The 20,973-nt window shown below is 43.5% G+C and overlaps 1 protein-coding gene across 1 annotated transcript in view; it reads left to right on the forward strand.

Moving 5' to 3' along the window:
• Positions 1–20,973, forward strand: part of LOC109299871 (gamma-aminobutyric acid receptor subunit rho-1-like) — a 65,906-nt gene that overhangs the window by 11,614 nt on the left and 33,319 nt on the right. Inside the window, exons 2-3 of the mRNA XM_019520356.1 lie at positions 9,552–9,605; positions 17,558–17,717. Of these exons, the coding sequence (XP_019375901.1) occupies positions 9,552–9,605; positions 17,558–17,717 (214 nt within the window). The remainder of the gene's footprint in view (positions 1–9,551; positions 9,606–17,557; positions 17,718–20,973) is intronic.

A 20,973-nucleotide genomic window follows, 5' to 3' on the forward strand; every position in this document is an offset into this window, starting at 1 on the left:
TGTGTCCCCTGTGCCGTGTTCCCCATGGATTTTAACCCAGAGGGTCTCCAGTCATCCACCCTGGTCGCCAACATCAGCTGGCAGGGTCACATAGCTTTCCTTAATATAGAGAGCTACACCCCTGCTCCTTGCGCATTAATTCCAGCTGCTGTAGCACATTTGGCGGTGAAATGTGCCTTAAATGACATGGGGCGCAGCAAACTAAAACACCTCTGAGGAGTTTTAGTTTGCTGCCCTACAGTTGTGGAGCAAAGCACCAGGCTTCATGCAGCTCAGGGGCTCTGCAGGCAGCTGTGCAGGCAGCCTGGCAGCAGCCTGGGAAGACAAGCTCCACCAAAGGAAAAAATAAATAAATGGAGAACCTGATCTTTTTTTCCCCAGTCCCTGTAGCCTGCCTGCCTTCCTGAGCTGCATGGGGATCCAGTCCTTCCCTCTGCGGCTGCAGTGCCCCCTGGGACTGCCCGAGCCAGGTGCCTGTGGGTGGGTGCTGCCTGGGGGGGTGCCGCTGCTGCTGTGGAGGGATGCACCAGCCCCACTCACCACAGCTCAGGGACCACTCTCTCCACCAGCAGCTTACTCTCCCTTCTCACCACTGGAGAGGCAGGTAAGACATTGGTGTACATGATAAGGAGGTTTACTTCACCTTAAATTGAAGCAGTGTGTTTTTAAAAAACACACTGCTTCAATTTAGGGTGAAGTAAACCTCTGTTTTGTCTACACATGCCCAGTATAACAACTTCTGATCATCACTGAGCTCCACACTGCAATGCACTGGACCCTAAAACAGCCAGTTTCCTTGTAGCTTTCATTTTATTAATATGTTTGCTTTAAAAAATTCTGATCATAGAATCATAGAAATCACAGAATCATAGAAAACAAAGGTTGGAAGGGACCTCAGGAGGTCATCTAGTCCAACCCTCTGCTCAGAACAGGACCATCCCCAACTATATCATGCTAGCCAAGGTTTTGTCTAGCTAAGTCTTAAAAACCTCCAAGGATATAGAAAATATAGCTCTAGATCTAGGTCATTAATGTTATTTCCAGATACATTCTCTTGCAATGGTATTCTTGATAGCCATTTCTTTTAAACTGATGGGAACATAAAAATTTTTAAAATTTTATTTTCCCGTTCCTCCAATTTTGAATTATGACTTCATTACTCTTTAGTAAATGATCTCAGGCTTAACCATGTGAGACATCAAGCTTTTTTAGCAATAAAGCAAGTGGGTATAGAAAGTTCATGTTTAAAAAAGGGTTATTCATTATTAACTGTATAGTATCTATCATTAATTAGCCACCTGTTTTTTAAAAAGTAACTTTGAACATTTTTACACATGTTTTGGGATGTGGCACTGGGCGCTTTAATTAGTGAGCTGCGCTAATTAAAAGCACCCATGCGTCACGTGTATCAATGTCCCTGTGCATCTCCATACTGAAAAAATGGTGGTGGGGCACTTTGAAAACTAAAGCTTATTGAATGTGTTTTATTTGAAAGTGTCCTGCTACCATTTTTTCACTGCGGGGACCCTTGGGGACACTGATACATGTGATCTGGAAGGCTGCCGGAGTGCATCAATTTCTGTGCTCCAGCAGAATCTATTAATCGAGTCTGCTCCAATGTGCTGGATTTCCAGCACATCACAGCTGGCTCCCCATACGTCTATAGGAGCCCTCAGTTAGGGAGCAGAAAACTACTTTGTAGTCGCTAAAATGAAAAGAAAATAGTACAACTGAACAGATTGTGGGCAGATCGTAGACTGAAATTTGTTAACGCAAACTATTTAGTGAATACGTAGGAATAAGAAATGCATTCACAGGAATCAAGATCAACTTGCAAGTAATTGAGAAACAGAAAGAAAAAGCTGCTTGTATCAGATAATATATTTGCCTTTAATAATTTGATTGGCAGGAAAACACACTCATAATCCACAGCAGTAATGTCACAGAGTTCTTTTCTTTGTACATTGAGATACAGGTTTGAAATTATAATTAATGGTCTACTAACAGAAGAAATAGAGTTAGCAATAGATATACGTGAAAGTAGTAAGGGTGTGCAAAGTGGGCCGTATTTGATTCAGATTTGGCCTGATTTGGGGGACAGTGATTTAATTCACAGATTTGGATCACTGTCCTATTCGATTCTGAGTCGGAGAATCAGCAATTCAGCCATAGACACAGCTTTATATGTTTTTTCTACATACCTTGAGGTACCAGGCGCGACTCATGAGTGTTGTGATGGTGGGGCGGATGGAGCGTCCCACAGGAGTGCAAGGTGGGCCCTGCATGCTCGGCAGTGGACTCAGAGGTGGACTGGAATTACTTCTGGTCCACTTCCAGGTATGCTGCCAAGCATGCGGGGGGACCCCGTCCAGCTCAGTGATTGGCCACAGGTGGGACCCTGGGTGCCCCCCCAGACCCAGGAAGCATCAGTCACCGAGCCAGGGTGACTGTACTTCTGGCCCACTTCTGGGTCTGCTGCCAAGTGTGCGGGGGACCACCCTGCACTCCCGTGGGATGCTTCATCTGCCCCACTATCTCAGCATTCACGAGCCATGCCTGGTACCTTGAGAAAAAACATATAAAGCTGTATCTATGGCTGAATCATCAAAACTCTCCGAATCTCTCTGACTTGAATTGGAGGCTTCTGATTTGATTCGGAGAGATTAATGGGCCTCCTGATTTGATTCGGATTTGGATATTCAGCTGCCAAATTGGGCTGAATCTCTTCCAAATCAAATCAGTGACTGAAGCTTCGCACAGCCCTAGAAAGTAGTACTATTTACAGACAGAATGAAAAAGCTGACGGCAGACTAAAAGGAAGTTCAGATATCTCTATTCTAAAATATGTCATGGATATGAAATTCTGACATTAAAATGAAGGAGATGAACCACAAATGTGAACAAGCACAGACTCCTGTGGATGGAGTATTGAACATTATATGTGTAAAAAGCTCATATAAATATAAGCTCTTAGAAACTGTCAAAGATTAAACAAATTGGAGTATCAAGGAGCAGGAATAATTGCTATCAAGTTAGGATGCCAGGAACAGAAGGAGACAGGGAGACAGCCTACTATTAAAAGCACTGCTCTGATGGCTCCACTGACAGTGCAGGATCAGAGCCAAAGAAAAACATTTAATTAAATCTGTAAGAAAAATGGAAATGAGCTATTAAAAGAGCAAAAGCCCCATTTCGCTCTTTGAGTAATAACATTATTTCTAAACAGCACAAAGCACTTTACAGATAAGTAAGAAGATGAAGTCCCTCCCAAGAGCTTTGTATGTTCAAAATACATGGATTTGCTTCCTGACATCTGCATAATTAGAACAGAATAACAATGAGGTATTGTCCAACAGTTTGAGTACAAACCTGTAGACCATAAGGCCTGGATGACTAATTCTGGCATGAATTCCTGTGGCTCAAGGCCAATTAATCTCTCTGCTTTAGTACCCTAAATGGGAGTAATAAACCTTACTTTCCTGCCTTGTAGGGACAGTATATCTAGAATGAACAACATAAACATTTTGGGTAAGAATTTTTATTATGTAAAATGTCACACAGGTACTGGTGTGAATTGTGACAGAGACTGGAGAAAGAGAGAGGACTAGGGGTTGACTTTACGGGTAAGAGAGGGCAAATGATAGGATCAGTGCACTCCTCCCTGGACTTTCACTAGTATCAATCTATATTGCATCTTTCCAAATATCAGGTAGAAGGCAGCACAGAAAGGCACAAGCTTTCATGAGTGGCAGCTACTTCATCAGATCCTTTCAGACTTTAAAGAGTTTAAAGCAGAATGGAATTTAAATACGAAGAAAAGGACAGGTGAAAGGGGCCCTGCTGAGAAAGGCAAAAGGTGGGTTGAATAAGTCAATAGGGAGTTAACACATCAAGGGGCACTGGAATAAACAGCTGGAGTTAAAAGCTAGTGCAGGTAGGATAAGATTGTGGGCTAAGGAACACACAGTCTCTGTTGAGATCCTCTGTGCAGGATTTTTGGCTCTAATCCTGCACTGTCAGTGGAGCCATCAGAGCAGCACTTTCAATTGTAGGTTGTCTCCCTCTGTCCCTGGCATCCTAACCTGATAGCAATTATTTCTGCTCCTTGATACTCCAATTCCTTCAATCTTTGGCAATTTCTAAGATCTTATATTTATATGAGCTTTTTCACGTATAATGCTCAACAGAGACCATAGTCTCTGCTGAGACCATGTGGGATAAGATTGTGGGGTAAGAACACACAGTCTCTGTTAAGACCGTGGTTGACACAGTTCAGTTGGTGTACGCTTTCTTGTTCTGCAGTTTCACATTCAATTTGGTTTTTAAGGTTTTGTTATAAATACTGTATGTGTTATGGAGATCCATTAAAGCAGAGGATAAAGCTGAGCAGTGAGAAGCAGAAATAGCTTGTCACAGTGTAATTTTGTAGCTGTGACGGTCAAGAAATTACGTGAGAAGGAAGGATTACTTAGGAAGATAGCTTTTATTGGACAGCAATGTAGCTGCAATAAAATTAGACAAGTTTTTGAATGCAAGGCCTCACATCTTCCTCACATCTCAGTAACTGTCAGGCTGGTGGAGAAACCCATTATTCAAACTAATCCTAGATTAGGATCCTCATTAAAAAACTAGGCGACTGTGGCATTGATGCCTACACAGTCAGATGGATTGCAGATTGGCTGAAGGGTCGTACTCAGAGGGTGGTGGTGGACGGGTCATATTCAACCTGGGGGGAAGTGGGCAGTGGAGTCCCCCAGGGCTCGGTCCTGGGACCTGCGCTATTCAATTTCTTCATCAGCGATTTGGACGACGGGGTGAAGTGCAACCTGTTTAAATTCGCTGATGATACCAAAATTTGGGGTGAGGTGAGCACGCTAGTAGGGAGGGAAAGACTGCAGCAAGACCTGGATAGGTTACAGGAGTAGGCTGACATAAACAGGATGCGTTTCAATACTGACAAGTGCAGGGTGCTGCACTTAGGCAGTAGAAACCAGCAGCACACTTATAGAATGGGAAACTCCCTTCTTGAGAGCACGGAGGCAGAAAGGGATCTTGGAGTCATTATTGACTCCAAGATGAACATGGGCCGACAATGCGAGGTCACGGTTGGCAGGGCTAACCGGACCTTGTCGTGCATCCACAGGTGCATCTCGAGTAGAGCCAAAGAGGTGATCCTCCCCCTCTATGCGACACTGGTCAGGCCACAGCTGGAGTACTGCATCCAGTTCTGTGCGCCCCATTTCAGGAGGGATGTGGACAACATTGAAAGGGTCCAGAGGAGGGCCACCCGCATGATCCGGGGACTACAGGGCAGACCCTACATTGAAAGACTGCGGGACCTAAACCTGTTCAGCCTTCACAAGAGAAGGCTGAGGGGGGACCTGGTGACTGTCTATAAACTCACTAGGGGGGACCAGAAGGGTTTAGGGGAGACACTGTTTCCCCTAGCGCCCCCTGGCATGACAAGGAACAATGGACACAAATTATTAGAGAGTAGGTTTAGATTAGACATCCGCAAGAACTACTTCACAGTTAGGGCGGCTAGGAGCTGGAACCAACTTCCAAGGGAAGTGGTGCTGGCTCCTACCCTGGGGGTCTTTAAGAAGAGGCTTGATGACTATCTGGCCGGACTCATTTGAGTCCAGTCTTTTCTCCTGCCCAGGCGGAGGGTCGGACCTGAAGATCTACAAGGTCCCTTCTGACCCTACTTCTATGATTCTATGATTCTATGAAAGGCAGTATATTAGCCCTGAATATTGATACGAAACAAGTGATAGATTGGCTTGTTACTGATTCAGTAACAAATGATTTGGGAAGCAAGAGCATCATATGTAGGGACCTACCCAAATTGCAATTGCGTGGATTTTGTGGAAATTGCAAAATCGGGCAGTCTCTACAAAATCTGCAGAAATAAAATAAAACAAAAACTTACTAAAAATAAAATGCTGGTTCCCAGTGGGAGCTAGCAGTCCTCCTGGCCATGCAGCCCACCCTGGGGAAGGTCAGAGGGAGGCTGCCAGCACACAGGTGAGCAGGCAAGATGACTGCTGCCCTTGCCCTCCCTGCTGATTGGCTGAGAGGGCTGTCTGTTGTGCAGCCCCACCCCTCACCACCAATCAGTGGCAAGGGGTGGGGCCGCATGACAGGCAACCCTCTCAGCTAGTTAGTGGTGAGTAGCGGGGCCATATGACAAACAGCTCTCTCTGCCAATCAGAAGGGGGAGGAGGGGCACTGAGGCCCCTCAGTCAAACAGAGGGGTGTTGGGGGGTGCCCTGATAAGCCCTTGAAAATGGCAGCCAGCTCCACAAAGTCAATCTGTCCATAAAATCAGCCAGCTACTTCCTGGAGTTGAGTAGACCCCTAATCGTATGCAGGGAGAAGGAGTTAAGTGCTCACATGAAGCTCCTTAGTTCATAAACAAATAGCTTCAAAGTAGGGTGCTGCCTTTTACAACCAACAAACAGATCTCGATGGCTCAGAGAAAGGTCTTGGTTTGATGGGACTTCATAACATTTCAAAGTCAGGGGCAAAGGGCTGGGACAGGACTCTTGTATAAACAGTCAGCAGGAAGAGTCCGTCCTTTGCTGTGAGTACGTATGAGTCACTGGAGAAGAAAAGTATCAAGGGAGCTTCTTCCTGGGGTATGTCTGCATTACCATTTATGGCCACCCTCAAAGTTTGTCCTCACAGTCTAAACCAGGGCCTGGGAATTTCAGGGTGGGGGCAAAAGAGGCAGGGCCCCTGACCAAAATCTGGGGTAGGGAGCCCCCTGTGGATGTGTGTTGGTGGCAGCCTGGGGCAAGAGACAACTGTCTGCTCCCATCACCATTACGGCTCATCCAGAGGTGTGCCTAGATGTGACCCATGAGAATACCCACAGTCTGGATTTGGCTGAGGAAGCCAAATCAATTTGACAGCCCTGATCTATACTGAAAACCCGTAAGCTTGATTGCTGGCTGAAGTCCAGCTGACCGTGGAGGCTCTACTAAGTGTAAGGGACTGAGGTCATCCTTTAGCTGATTCTCCCCGTCCCTGCAGTGTGCTGTTAACTGACCCAGATGCTGCAGTCTGCAAGCACAGAGAATCTGCCAGCAGCAATCCCACATCTTTTGCTCCTGAGTTCCAGCCCATTTACACCCCACTTCCTGTCTCTAGTGCCTGCAATTAGGGCCAAGCACAGAAAGAAAGGCAAGAAGGACTCTTAGAAGAGCTCCACCTGAGGAACAGAAAGCGCAATATGCTATGACTGCTAGGCTGGCTTCTTGACTCTGACCAGTTTAAGCAGTTGCATAACTGAGGGGCGGTGCCTGGGACAGTGGCACCAATCACTGCCTTTGCGGGTGGGGATGTGCAAAAATAACAGCCCTTGCAGCAGCTGCTGGATGCACCACCACAATCAGCCACCTGGCAGCCAGTGATGCATCGTGCACTGTGGCTGCCCAGGGTGCAGAGCTGCCCTACTATGCCTCTGGGTTTGAGGGACACCCTGAAGATCACCCATAACTATCAGTGTAGACATTGAAATAAAACAGGAGTGCCTGGCTTAAGCTTCTAAACATTAGAAGCCTATGTACAGTTTTGGTATTACCGGTCTTGGGTCCCCCAGAACATACGTACATTTTGTAAACAAAGAGACTGAGCTAAAAACACCTTGACTTAATAATTTCTAATCCAGATGGAAACCCATTCTGTGAAGCTGCACATTCAGGCTATTACTCTGCCAAAGTATAATATTATCTTTACTGCTACTGCTACAATAGAAGATTCATTATTTTTCATTTTGAAACTGTGGGACACTATCCGCCTTCCCTTTCTGTATTTCACCTTTTTAACTCTATAAAAATGGGAAAAACGTGTGTGTGTGTGTATATATATATATATATTAAGTAGAATACCTCATCCTTTTAAGTGTTGTGTTACTCCTTGCTATTAAAAGTAACCTTTTGACTCTTACATTTACTTCTACTTTTAAAACATGTATACTATATTTTAGCTTTACATTTTCTTAGAAAAAGGAGGTAATTTGGACTTTAAACTACTTTCAAAGCTTAGCAGAGTTAAATTTCAGGCAGAAACTAGCACTTTCACTATTAAAAATAAAAGCCCTATTTAGTGATAAAGTAAAACTCTGAATTTGCAGTAAAAAACCCACTATTTAAGAAGGAGAGGGGTTTTCATTTTTACAATTTTTAAATGAGTGAGAACATGGGGGAAAATAGAAGTATTCATATTTTAATATATTTTTATGTTTGCTCTGATAGGAAAATTTTCAATCAAGGTTTTTTTTAATGAATATTCTTACAGGAAAATGTTCCTTTTTCCAGCCAGTCCTACTCAAAATAGTGCTATAGGAGAGAATCAAAGCAATAAATCCTTGATATTTTCCCATGCTTTGGCAGCTTTTGAGTACAGGCAATCCTCGGACTTACAACACAATTGGTTCCTGAAAACTGCATCTTAAGTCAAAACGTTGTAACTTGAAAACAATTTTCCCATAGGAAACAATGTTATAAACGGGGGATTGGTTCCTGAACCAAGGCCCAATGACCTATTTTCACCAAAATAACCCAGAATTTTGTACTCAATTAATTATAGTTGAATAATATAGCTACATTAGTGTATTTATATTGTAAATAGCAATTATATTGATTTGGAAGGACTTTTTTAGGTGACTTTGCTGGACGTTTTGAAAGGCTCTTGGTTGGACTATTTGAAGGGTTCTTGGCTGGAGTCTTCTCAGGAGTCTTGCCTGCAGGTTTTTCTGGAGTCTTGTCTGCTTTCTTAAAGAAAGTGTCCAAGGAAGTTTGGATAGAAGTTCTCCAGGGAGACGGGCAATGCGGTGAACTTGTTTGCTGGCGTGGCATGGCATCTATTTTATTTCTCTTTCACTGTTTTCTCCTGCACAAGACAACATCTTGGCCCACATTGTACCATCACAGGGTGCAGCACAAGTAGACAAAGGACAAAGTTCTATTAACTAAAATGCAATGCTAATCCTGTTATCTTCCTTTCCCTCCCATCTGAAAGTTCAATGTTTTAAGTAGATGTTATCCTAAATACACATAACTGCTAATAGACCATGACTGTATAGGGTCAATTTCCTCCATACATCCAGATGATGACCGTGCTTCTAGTGCTGAAAGTACCATGCTGCTCTGTGGTAAACACAGTCTATTGCAGACTTGTTCTTATAGAGGTAGTGAAACCAAGTCAGTCATTAAAAAGGACAGTCTTGGCCCCTGGACAAAAGGTGTAATCCTTCCTCTCTCAACCCTTTGTCAAGCAATCTAAACAGCAATACTGACAGGTCACTTTCTTCCGTAGCTGCACTGACACTCAAGAAGGGTCCAGATGAGTAGATAAAACTATATAGGTGGACATGTTTACAAACACATACAAAGAAAGTACTGTACCCCAAACGTGCTGTACCAGCATCTCCCCTCCCACCACATTTTTTCTTGGTGTTACCCCAATTAGCTTGTAAAGCATGACAACCTTCTGTGAGATTCTGCATGTTTCAATTCTCCCTTGTTCTTGTCCTTTTCGTACAGTCGACCTCAAAGACAGAGACGGGAAGCACATGGAGAAACACACAAGCAAGGCAGGTATGCTACTAAAGATACAGCATCCCAGTGGCCACTACCCCTCACTAGCTCTTTTTATTATTGCGTGTCAGCAGCAGTACCGTTATGCCTTAGGCACCATTTAGAAGGGGCAGAATTTGAATAAGCAAATTAACTGTGGAAGCCTCAAGCTTCAGTCGTGGTTTGGAGCTGGGCATCACAACCTGTTCTCTGTTTCCCACGGCATTAATACGCGACTTTGCCCAGAGACCTGTGCAGAGAAGTGACTCTCTCCCTTCCAGAAAGTGGGGGGAGAGGGGGGAAACTCCGGTGTTAACCCTTTCACAGATGGTCTCCAGTTGGCACCAGTTTTAGGCAAGTTTTATCTGATAAGAAGAATGTGGGGGCTATGTAGTACTGCGGTGGGTATCCTCTGCTTCCGCGCCAGGAGGGAGAAGCTGGCAGCCATCTTGTAGCACAGTGTCTATGAAAAAGCCATCTCTAGACCATGACTCTGGAAAAAATCTTTTTTTCTACATTCCGCCTTCCAAAAACAAGGTGTGTGTCTTATATTGGGGGTGAGGGGGGAAACACTGTATGTAGCCTTTGGAATGGCTGATTTGGTGACATGGTGGTTTCTCCATCACTGGTAACCAAGAATGAAGTCTCTTTAGAAGACATGATCTAGCTCAACCACAAGTTAGGTAAAATTCTATAGCCTGGGCTGTGCACTAGGTGTTACAGAGAGGTGGATAATCACAGCAGTCCTTTTTTGTCTGTAAGACGTCTTGCCATCCCTTATGCAAGCTCCTATGAAAATTAGAAAACCCTTTCCTGTAGTCTCGTGGGAGACTGTTGCTGTCCAGCTCCCAGAATACCTTGTGTGTGTGACTTGTTTGCTCTTTATTGAAAAATTTGTCTTTTTGTTCTGAGTCATTAAAAATATATGACTGAGATCAGTGCCAAGTAGCACCAGCATCATATAATAGATGCATTGTAATGATGTCGAAGCAGGAAAGGGAGTACTGTCAAGAAGGACCTGTGTAGAAGTTGACAGAACCAAATGCCTCCCAGAGAAACTGAGCGAGTTTGGGAAACAAACTGGATCCCCAGATGTCATCTAGAAATCTAACAAATTACCGACATTCACCTGTGGGCCCTGGGCCTGTGCTCTCCAGTGTTGTGGCACAGAGTAGCTGTGGTTTGCATTAAGCAGGTTTTGAATGGAATAGACAGTATCTGGGTCACTTGTAATCTTCTACCTCAGCCTAACCTATACAAAGGTTGCAATCTTTCTGTAACAGAAGTACTGTACTATGTCAGTCGTAGCCACTCATACAGCTGTTGCCATTGCTATGTCAGAAAATGCCATTTGCTCCCCTCTCTTCAGTTCTGTCCCTCTGATAGTGAATGCAATCTCCTTAGCATGGGTATTAAGCAGAGCCAAATTTAGATACTCACAAATCTCAGGGCTGCTCAGTGCAAGCTATTACATCTGAAAGTCAATAGACACAACTGACTCTTAGTGGTCTGTTAAAAGTCAATTACTTATAGCACTCACAAAACATACAAAACCCTCACGCTCAAAACATGGAAGGCAAAAGCTTCTGTTGCTTTCTCAGCAATTGTAGACTGCGAGGGTGAATCAAATGGGGAAGGGAAGTGTCAAGATCCTGTTTTTTAATTCTAAGAATAGGAAGGAAGAAAGAATTAATATATTGGATGGACTGAAATGCTTTAATCCAAAATAGTTTTGGTTAAAAGCCTGTTTTTGTATGAACCTAATATTTTTCACAAAACAATACTTTTTGTTGGAAAGCTTTTGATATTTCTTAGGGGAGGGAATAAAAAGAAGAGAATGGAAAATGTATTATTTAACAGAGAAACAGTTTTTTTCATTTGTTTTGAAAAACCAAAGAAATTTTGATTTGGGGATTTAATTGGGGGGAAGGGTGTGACCTTCCCTCCTACTTCACATTTCCTTTCCTTTCCCATCTGAGCAGGGAAGAAAGAAGCAATGGGGAAGGTAAGGGTGGTAAGAGGGACAAGAAACAAAACCATATTCTTTCATTTTTCAAAAGTAAACATCTTCTTCTCATGTCTTGTCACCCTGTTCAAATTCAAGTCCAAAAGTGGGCTCATACTATTGTTCAATCTGTAGCCTTAATGAGGTCTTCACTGGTTCATAGTTTCCCCATACTTGGGTAAGCTAATGGTTTCTTCCACATTTACATATGCACATGGCATTTGTGTCGTTACAGTATCCCCACACTGCACGTCAACTTTAGTCTTACTGACCCGTGTTTGGAGGCTGTTCAAGCTTCCTTGTGTTGGTCAACACAGCTGTGTGCCTACAGGGAGATGTTTGGCAGTTTTGATATTCATGCTAAATCCCTCCTGGGTCATCTCTAATCATGACTGTCATATTTTTATTCATGTGGCTGTCAGAGTTACATCAAGTGGCTGTATTGTAGATAGGAAACTTTTCTGTGATTTTAGTCTATGCAGTGTGGCTGTGAAGTTGGTGCCTCTTGTCTTCGACCTACCCCAAGACCCACAGCAGGAGCATTCACGTTACAGTCCCTGTCAGATTCCTTGAATCTGTGAATTCAGCTACAAACCTAATATGAAAATTGTTGGCTTGGCTATTTTGTTTAAATCTGAATAAAGTCTTCATTTTTTTCCACATTTTTATACAAAATAAGCCAAACAATTAAATACAACATTTTTTTCCTTCCATCTTTTTCTCAAAAATTGTTCTATTGGTTCCACATTCACATCAGCAAAAATCTCCACAAGTGGGCACTCATTTGATGTACCTTAGTATTCGGAAGACCAATAATTCAGGCATATAGAGACAATAGCTGTTTTTGAAAACATGTTTTCAAATGCAGTTCCTGTACCCTGAGACAGGGAACACAATACAGGACGTGAGTAGTAATAGAAGTCAGAAAATTGCTGACTAGAAAATAGTCATACTATTTTGTGAACAAAGATATTTTTGCTCCTATTCAGAATTTTAAAAAACCACTTATCTTCTTCTTTCATGCAAAACTGACATCTCAGACTAGAAGAGCTGGGACTTGAACCTGAGTCTTTCACATCTCTGCTGAGTGCCATAACTATGGGCTGTTGGCTATTTTTGTGGCTGATAAATGAATCCTCCCCCACTTACCTGGCTCTCTCTAATATTTTAATCAAAACCTATGCATTCCACAAAATATTTCAGCTTCAGTGACATAACATTTTTATACTAGTTCTGTTAAATTATCTTGACCAGCTCTAGCTAGTAGCCTTGCAGGGCAACAAAAATCAGCCCTTCACCTTTCCCTCTCCCTTCCCCGACTGTTATTTCTTTTAGGTTTTTATTCTAGTATTTCAGGTATGTTTTTGAATGGAAGCTGGCACAGCACATTGACTTCAGTAGAGCCATGACAGTTATACCCCTTGATTTTACCTTCACATTTTTGGCTTTTTCTTCTTCAAATAAAATAGCAATACCTTTGTCCCCTGTGCATCCAAAACACTGCTATATGTCTACACTCTTGCCATTCCAGCTTTGCAACTCAGCTCTCAAGAGCTCCTGTTCACACCAAGCACTGATCTGGTAGTATCACCCCACTGCCCTCAAGGAGTGATGCGCTGTTAAATGTGAACGGGGATGGATGAAGATCCAAGGCCATGTAGAACCTTTTATATCTGCCAACCTGCTCAAGTTCCTTTTAACTCCTATGTGCAAATGAGTCTGTCAGGTCTGTTAGTAATCCATAATCTCAATTCGTGTAACATCTTCCTTTTGGAAATAATAAAGTAAGTTTCAAATATTACTTTTTACAGCCACAGAAATGAACTTTCCTTAGGAGGTCTGCCATCTAGTTCCAAACCTACACAGTTTTTTAGACATTGTTGAAACTTTAGGGCACTGCAATAATGTAGTACTGTAGACACACACACAGACATACACACTGTCTAAAAACAGTCCTTGCCCCGCAAAGTTCAGCGCCTATACGTAAAGATGAAACAATAATAGATGTATAAAACAAATACGTGGGAGGACAAGCAGAAATCAGATCCCAGACTGAGGCCATGTATAGACATTCAGTTTTTCTTGGGACTGTTGCTGCACTCCTAGTAGAAACCACAGTATAGAGATGTTCAGGATTTTTCTCCCAAAGCAAAAATGGCTGTTCCAGGAAAAAAATAACTCAGGACTAACTGGGGTTAAATCATTCTCAGAAGAGTTTCTCCTAGAAAAACAAATGGTTGCACACATTCCCCTTGGAGAGAAACCACAGTAGAGTCTTCCAGCATCCCAAGCTGCTTTGTTCCTGCCTCCATCCCTGCCCCCTTTGCTTCCTATGGAGACAGTTTTGCTCAGTCTGGACTCTACTGTTTTAGCTGAGCTGGGAGCAGAACAAGCTCCCTTCACAATCCCTACATAATGGTGCAGGGAGACAGGCTGATCCTGAGCAGCCTGGGTCCAGCAGTCAGGGCTGCCCTGTGCACTGCTGTCATCTGTCTCCAGGGAGCCTGCAGAGCATACTGAAATGTGTGCACAAGGGTCACCTGGCTGCACAGTACCAGCACTGCAAGCTCTCTGTTCTTCAGGGGCTTAGGATTCAAATGTCTGTTCAAAGATATCAGGGTCAGTTTTTCTACCAGGAAAACAAACCTGGGAGTTTTCTCCCAGATCATTTGAATGTGTACACTCAATCTGAGATAAAACAATTCAAAATACAAAGCACATCCTTCCTTACCATTTTGAAATATTTGAGGATCTTTGAAAGTTTAAAAGTATCTTGGTAAAAACAATCACAACCTAGTCATATTTGCTACATGTACACAGATATCTGTCCCAGTTAGTAATATGTAAACTATTTGGCACTTTATAAGACCAATTATTTCAAAGCAAAAAAACAGTTATGTGCCAAATTGATTGAGAAGGAAAAAATAAACATAAAAATATGAATAGCAATTGACAACTGTTTAAGAAAATTTTATCATCTGCCCCAAAACACCCCAAATCCTACCATCATTAAAGGTATTATCAGTTTAAAAAAGTCTTGGTTAAGAAAGGAAGTGAAATAAAAAGTCCTTACTATATTGTCAGATGAAACTGTTTACTACTGAGATTACAAATTTAGTTGACAAAAGTAACTGTGTTGACATAACAGATTTCTGTGAGGCCTTTGTCTTAGGCTTACATGATACTGCAATTAAAATTAGCATAATACAATATCAGTGTGGCCCTTAACAGATGGATTAGAAATGATTAACTGATAGATCTCAAAAGGTGGGTGAAGGAGAAATATTCACTCAAAGAGCAGGGGAGCTGGGCCCAATGATCTCACGAGGTCCCTTCCAGCCCCAAACTTTTGTGAATCTGTGTCAATGGGAGTTTATACAGGGACTACAGAAAGAAAACATAAAATAGTTGTTAGTAAAGTTTACAGGTGGCACAAAAATTATTAGACTGGTATACAATGATAAGAACTGGTCAATGTTAGAGTGCTTGGACTGTATGGGCATCTGGGTTCACTTGAACATCTTGTAATATAGGTAAATGCAAAGTCATACATCAAAAATAAATAATGTTCATCATACAGGGTAGGGGGATGAATTTTGAAATGAGTGACTCCTGGGGCTCCTGGTGCAAAAGTCATGGAATCCAAGCTTGCAATGTGACATGCAGGCTAGGAAAGCAAGACTATCCAATCCTTACTTATATAAAGATAATATCAAGTCAAAATAAGGAAAGGTCATTACCACTGCTTATAACATTACAGCTCCTATACACATTCAGGGAGCCTGCTCCAATGTGCGGTAATTCCAGCGCGTTGAATCAGACTCAATTAATTGAGTCTGCTGGAGCGTGGAAATTATTGTGCTCCAGGAGCCTCCAGCATCATGTGTATCAGCGTCCCTGCACTGAAAAATAGCAGGGCAGGGAGCACTTTAAGGCTTGTTCAGTGAACTTTAGTTCAAAGTGCCCAGCACCATTTTTCAGTGTAGGAATGCTGATACCCGTAACACACTGGGTGATTTTAATTAGCGCAGATCTTGGAGCTGAGCTCATTAAAGCACCCCTCCCACCCCTCCGAGAGCATGTGTATAAACGCCCTTAGAGACAATTACTGAAATACTGTATCTAGACTTGCTGGCCACTCTTTAGAAGGAATGTTGACAAACAAGGGGGCGTTCAGAAAAGAGCCACAGGAATGAATCAAGGTATGGAAAACCTGGCTTACATACACAGACTAAAGAATTGTTTATACTACACTGGTGATGTGTCTTGGGACCAGATGGCCTGAGCACACCCAAGTCTGTAATTATGGTCCAGACCTCAAATCTGCTGGTGAGGCTGCTCTAGTCTCATCCTCAGGGCTTGTTCTTGAGGCCTTAGTCTCCACTACACATAAGAGCAAGCACAGAGGATGTGCTCAAGCAACCTTGTTGACAAACACTGTTGCTGTACATACAAGTCATAAAAAGCTCAATCTATTTACCTGAACAAAGAGAAGCATAAGGGGCTATTTGATCCTGGTCTATAAATACGTCCAGGGGAGAACTTTTTAATATAGCAGGAAAAGAAGCATAATAAGGTCCAATGGTTGGAAGCTGGAACAAGCTGAAACCAGAAATAAGGTGTACATTTTTAAGAAATGAAGGTAATGAAACACTGGAACAACTTATCTAGTGACACAGTAGATTATCCATCAGTTGAAATCTTTAAATCAAGGTGGGATATCTTTCCAAAATATGCTACAGATCAGTGAGGAATTATGGACTGATATAGGAGTCACTGGTGAAAGTTCATGTTCGGATACATCATCATAGTCTCTTTTGGCTTTAATGTCTGAACCTACGAGCCTCCAACATGATAAAGCAATCTCTTGAGATTTGCCCAGCATTCACTTAGGATGTCTTTCTCCTTTATAGTCTGAAAACATGGTTGTGTGAAACATTTTTGTTTACTTGTTTGGTCTCCTGCTGACCCACCTTTAAATTAATCATGAGAGATGGTGTCTGAGTGTAAGCTAATGGCACTATCTTTGGGTCAGAAACAGAAAGTTTCTCTCTTTGAAGAGTCCCTCAAGCAATTTCACTTTCTAATACTGCCTTTCCTATTTATCACCACCTGATCTCTGCATCCTATTTTTAGTCCCAGATAAGTATAATTACATCAGCACTGCAATAAAAGTGATACTGCAATGAAACCAGAGTTCCAAGGCTGAAGAGTGCAATCTGCATTACTTCATTTTCAGAGGTAAATTTGGAAAATGCCCAAGCACTGGATCCACTCTACAAGATCCCATGAAATTGTGCAGGCTCCAAATAGTCATGTAGGCTTCTGGAATGACCACTTCTAGGCCATTTACTGTACAATTTCTGGTGCTTCTTTTTCTTCTTGTTAGAAATCTGGAGCAGGAATTAATCATTTTGTTCCAAGCTCAGGTTAGTTTGCCTCCTGGCTTGGTTCCCAGCCCATCTCCATTTTGTTCCTGGGTTGCAGCCAATGGCTTTTATTGGAGATATTGTTTCCCTAATTCCTGTTCCCATGTCCTGTCATAAGACTACATCAGAAATGTTTTACTCAACCCCCAGCACTTAATACACTAGAAACGAATAAAGAAGAAAACTCACAAATTTCAGTTTTTGTATTCAGACTATATTATAAATATTTTACCTGAGTTTATATAGAGACAAGAGAATTTAAAATGGTAAAGGAGGGGAGTTACCAGCCATAGCAGGGGGTCGGACTAGATGATCTGCTCAGGTCCCTTCCGACCCTAGAAACTATGAAACTATGAAAATAGCTGTCTAAGTATGGCAAATCCTTGAGTTATTTTTCATGTCCATTCTATCAGACATCAAATATGATCACAAGGATATGGTAAATAAAAAAGACGACTCCATTGTACAGATTTAAACTATTTTTCATATCTCGTATACAATTATTAAAATTAATAACCGTGTTTATCTTTTCCATATAGCCCCATACTAAAACGAAGCCCTGACATCACCAAAACTCCACTGACAAAGTCAGAACAACTTCTGAGAATAGACGACCATGATTTCAGCATGAGACCAGGTTTCGGAGGTATGAAAAATACGGTAGTTGACATGCTCTTTTCTATGACACCATACAGAATAGCGCCAAGACTGTGTGCATTGAAAAGATAGGGTCTTTCCCAGACAACAGCCCTTTCCAATCTCTAATAGTTGTTTTTCTGCCTTGTAAATACAAGACAGATATTTACAAGCATGAGGGAACTTGCAACAAGAGCAGTCCAAAAGTTTCAACAAAAATATGAGAACACAGATCAAGGAATCATCTGCAAATGTTTAATATTCATGGTATCAGTTTAAACTTCCACTGACAAAATACAGATTCGGTCTTCATTCATTTCTAGATGGCAACAAAATCCGTGGGCCTTAATTCACTGTGCCAGTGTTTGTCTACGATCAACTAATGTACCATATTTGCTGACCTGGTCCTTTAGTTTATAAGAAAAAAAGAGTGTACTTAGATTGCTTCATACTAATATTTTGCTCATGGGTTTTTGACTATATGCTATAGCAATCCAAGCTTTTAGAGCAAAGGATTAGGGAGAACGTGCTTTCTTATGACCCACTGGATTAATGAATGTAGTAATTTATTGCCCTTTTCTGGCTGACAGATGGTCATTCAAATCCAGGATACCATTAGACACCCTGATAAGAGAAGATTTTATTACTAAAATCTCAATATACACAATGCCAGTATGTTCAATTAATTTAAAATGGCTTCAGTTACAGGACAGTCCATTAATATAAGCATTAATTATTATGTGACAGGCTAGCTGGCAGTGACCTAGCCCAGGGGTTTTGAAAGGGCAAAAGATGATTGGAGGACTTGGGATTCCCTTTCCTCATCAATCTGGTAGTGATTTGGCCCAGGGGTTTTGAAGGGGTAAAAGATGATTGGAGAATTTGGGATTCCCTTTCTTCACTAATCAGGCCCCAGAGACTCACTCCCCCAGTGTCCTGATTGGCCCCTTGGGTCACCTGGAGGGGGATAAAAGGGGCAGTGTGGGCTGACTCAGGGGAGAGACTGGTGAGGGACAACAAGGAAGGAGCTTCACAGAGCTGAGCTAGTGGGGCAAGAGCAGCGCCCTTGAAGAGCCTGAAAGAGTAGGACCTGCAGGCAGCAGTGGGACCCTCAGCAGCAGCAGCAGCTGGTAGGAGAGGCTCCCCACTGGGCTCCAGGATCCCTGAGGAGAGGCTGCAGCCAGCAGGAGAGGCTCCCTTGCTCCAGGAAGGATCTGAACAACGACCTGAGAGGTTCCCAGCTCTGCTTCCAGCTCCTCAATTCAGAGGCCAGGCAGCTTGACGTGAGGCCGGGGCTCTGCAAAGGTCAAGACCCCTAGCAGTCTGGAGTAGTGCTACCAGTGGTGGCTGTGTGGCAGCATTCCTGCCTACCACCTCAGAGATTTAGGTTCAAGTCCCAGCTGAGGTGACTTGGGGTAAGTGAGACAACAAGAAGCAAATCTTGAAGTAGAAAGGGGCTATTGTGTTCCCCCCTCCAGGTACTAAGGCTCTATATTTCCTTGTCATTTTGCATTTTGTGCCTTTTTATATTTCACCAACCCGTATTGTTTGTTCTGCTGTTTGTGTTTTATATTTTTATTAACCCTGTTTTTTGTCAGTGATTGTAAGTGTCTAACCTTTGTTGAATCCTGCCCCCTTGGGGCATTGTAGTGTCCACTGTACCCTCTGATTTATGCCTGTTATGTTCCCAGTATTAAAAGGTATATGGTTAAGTCCCCATTGGTGGTCTGGCTCTGCTCTATAGGGGGAGGAGAGTCCCTACACCTCCCACACCTGCTTTGATCCCTTCAACTGGAGAGGGGGTACCTCTTGGAGTACCGCCCAGGTTACATTTTGGGGGCTCGTCCAGGATTCCTGTGTAGCAGGTGCTAGAATATTATTCAAGCGCTGTGTACCCCTGTAAAAAGAGAGAGAGAGCCACCAGGAGACATGTCCAATGCCAGCCAGTCTGCTGTACCTTCTGGGAGTGATGGGACTGTGCAGGGGGGAGCGGGGCAAACTGCTGGTACTGAAGCTACCCTGGAACGGGTGGGGGTTTTCCAGCAGATTCTGCGGGAGGTGACCTGTTCCTCCAGTGACCAGGCAGCCTATAAGAGACTCTGGAGTTTCTCGGGAACCCTGCCAGTCCCTGCAGGGGAGGAAGGATTTGACTCTTGGCTCTCCCATATTCAAGAGACTTTACTGACTTGGCAAATACCTGATGAGGATAAGCGACACTGTCTGCTGGAGGTCCTGAGGGAGCCTACCTTTGGGGTTGTGAGGACTGCCAAACTCTGGAACTCTGCTATCACCACGCAGCAATGCGTGCAGGTCCTTCAGGATGCTTTTGGCCAACCCACAGGGAGTGGAGGGGCATGCTACATATTGCTGGGAACTTTCCAGCGCAAGGGCGCTTTCAGCATATGTCCTTCACTTAGAGCCCGTGCTACAACACCTGGTGACCCAAGGAGCACTTAGTGTCACTGACGCCAATCAGATACGGCTCTGGCAAATTTGTATTGGGGCACGGTATAGCTCGGCCTTACTCCGGAACCTCAATTTAGCAGGGAACAGGAGCAGCACACCTGACTTCAGTCACCTCTTCCGAGAGATTCGTGAAGAGGAAGAGGTATCCAGACTCCAAGAGACTATGTGGGTCCCAGAGGATGTTTCCCCCTGGAGAGGACCCATGGGTCGGGTGCTAACGGTGGCTCCCCATGAGGACACCTTGTTCTGAGTGGAGGAGGATCCTATGGCTCCAGCACTAGCAGCTGCCGTGTCCAGAACCCCCCAGGGGTTAGCCCTTGCCTCGTCCTCGTGCCTCTGAAGGACCTCGGCCCTATACCTGCTCTAGGGCCCCGGGGTTCTGCTATAGATGTGGGGAGCCAGGGCACATGGCTCGGGAGTTCACCCAGCCTGAGAACCCTGAATTGGTATTTAAAAAGTTAAAAGGGCACTGGGCAGCGGGAAACGGGGAAGGGCAGAGCAATGGAGTTGGCTCTGCTCCAGACCCAGACAGACGCCCGCACATTACCCTCAGTAAATTCACTGCCAAAGGGGCTAGTGGGACCCCGTGCAAAGGTTCCCATGATGGTGAGTGGTTGCCTGTGCTGGGCCATTCTGGACAGCGGGTCCCAGGTTACCATCCTATTTGAATCCTTCTATAAGGAACATCTGAGACACCTGCCTTTGCTTCCCCTGACGGGGTTGGAACTTTGTGGCTTAAGCCAGGAACAGTATTCTTACAGAAGTTATGTGCACGTGAGTCTAAAATTTCCTGCTGAAATAGCTGGGGTGGAGGAAGAAGTGTCATAGTTTCATAGTTTCTAGGGTAGGAAGG

This window comes from Gavialis gangeticus, unplaced genomic scaffold, assembly GCF_001723915.1.
Source record: "Gavialis gangeticus isolate Ggan-Ray unplaced genomic scaffold, GavGan_comp1, whole genome shotgun sequence".
NCBI classification, from domain to species: domain Eukaryota; kingdom Metazoa; phylum Chordata; order Crocodylia; family Gavialidae; genus Gavialis; species Gavialis gangeticus.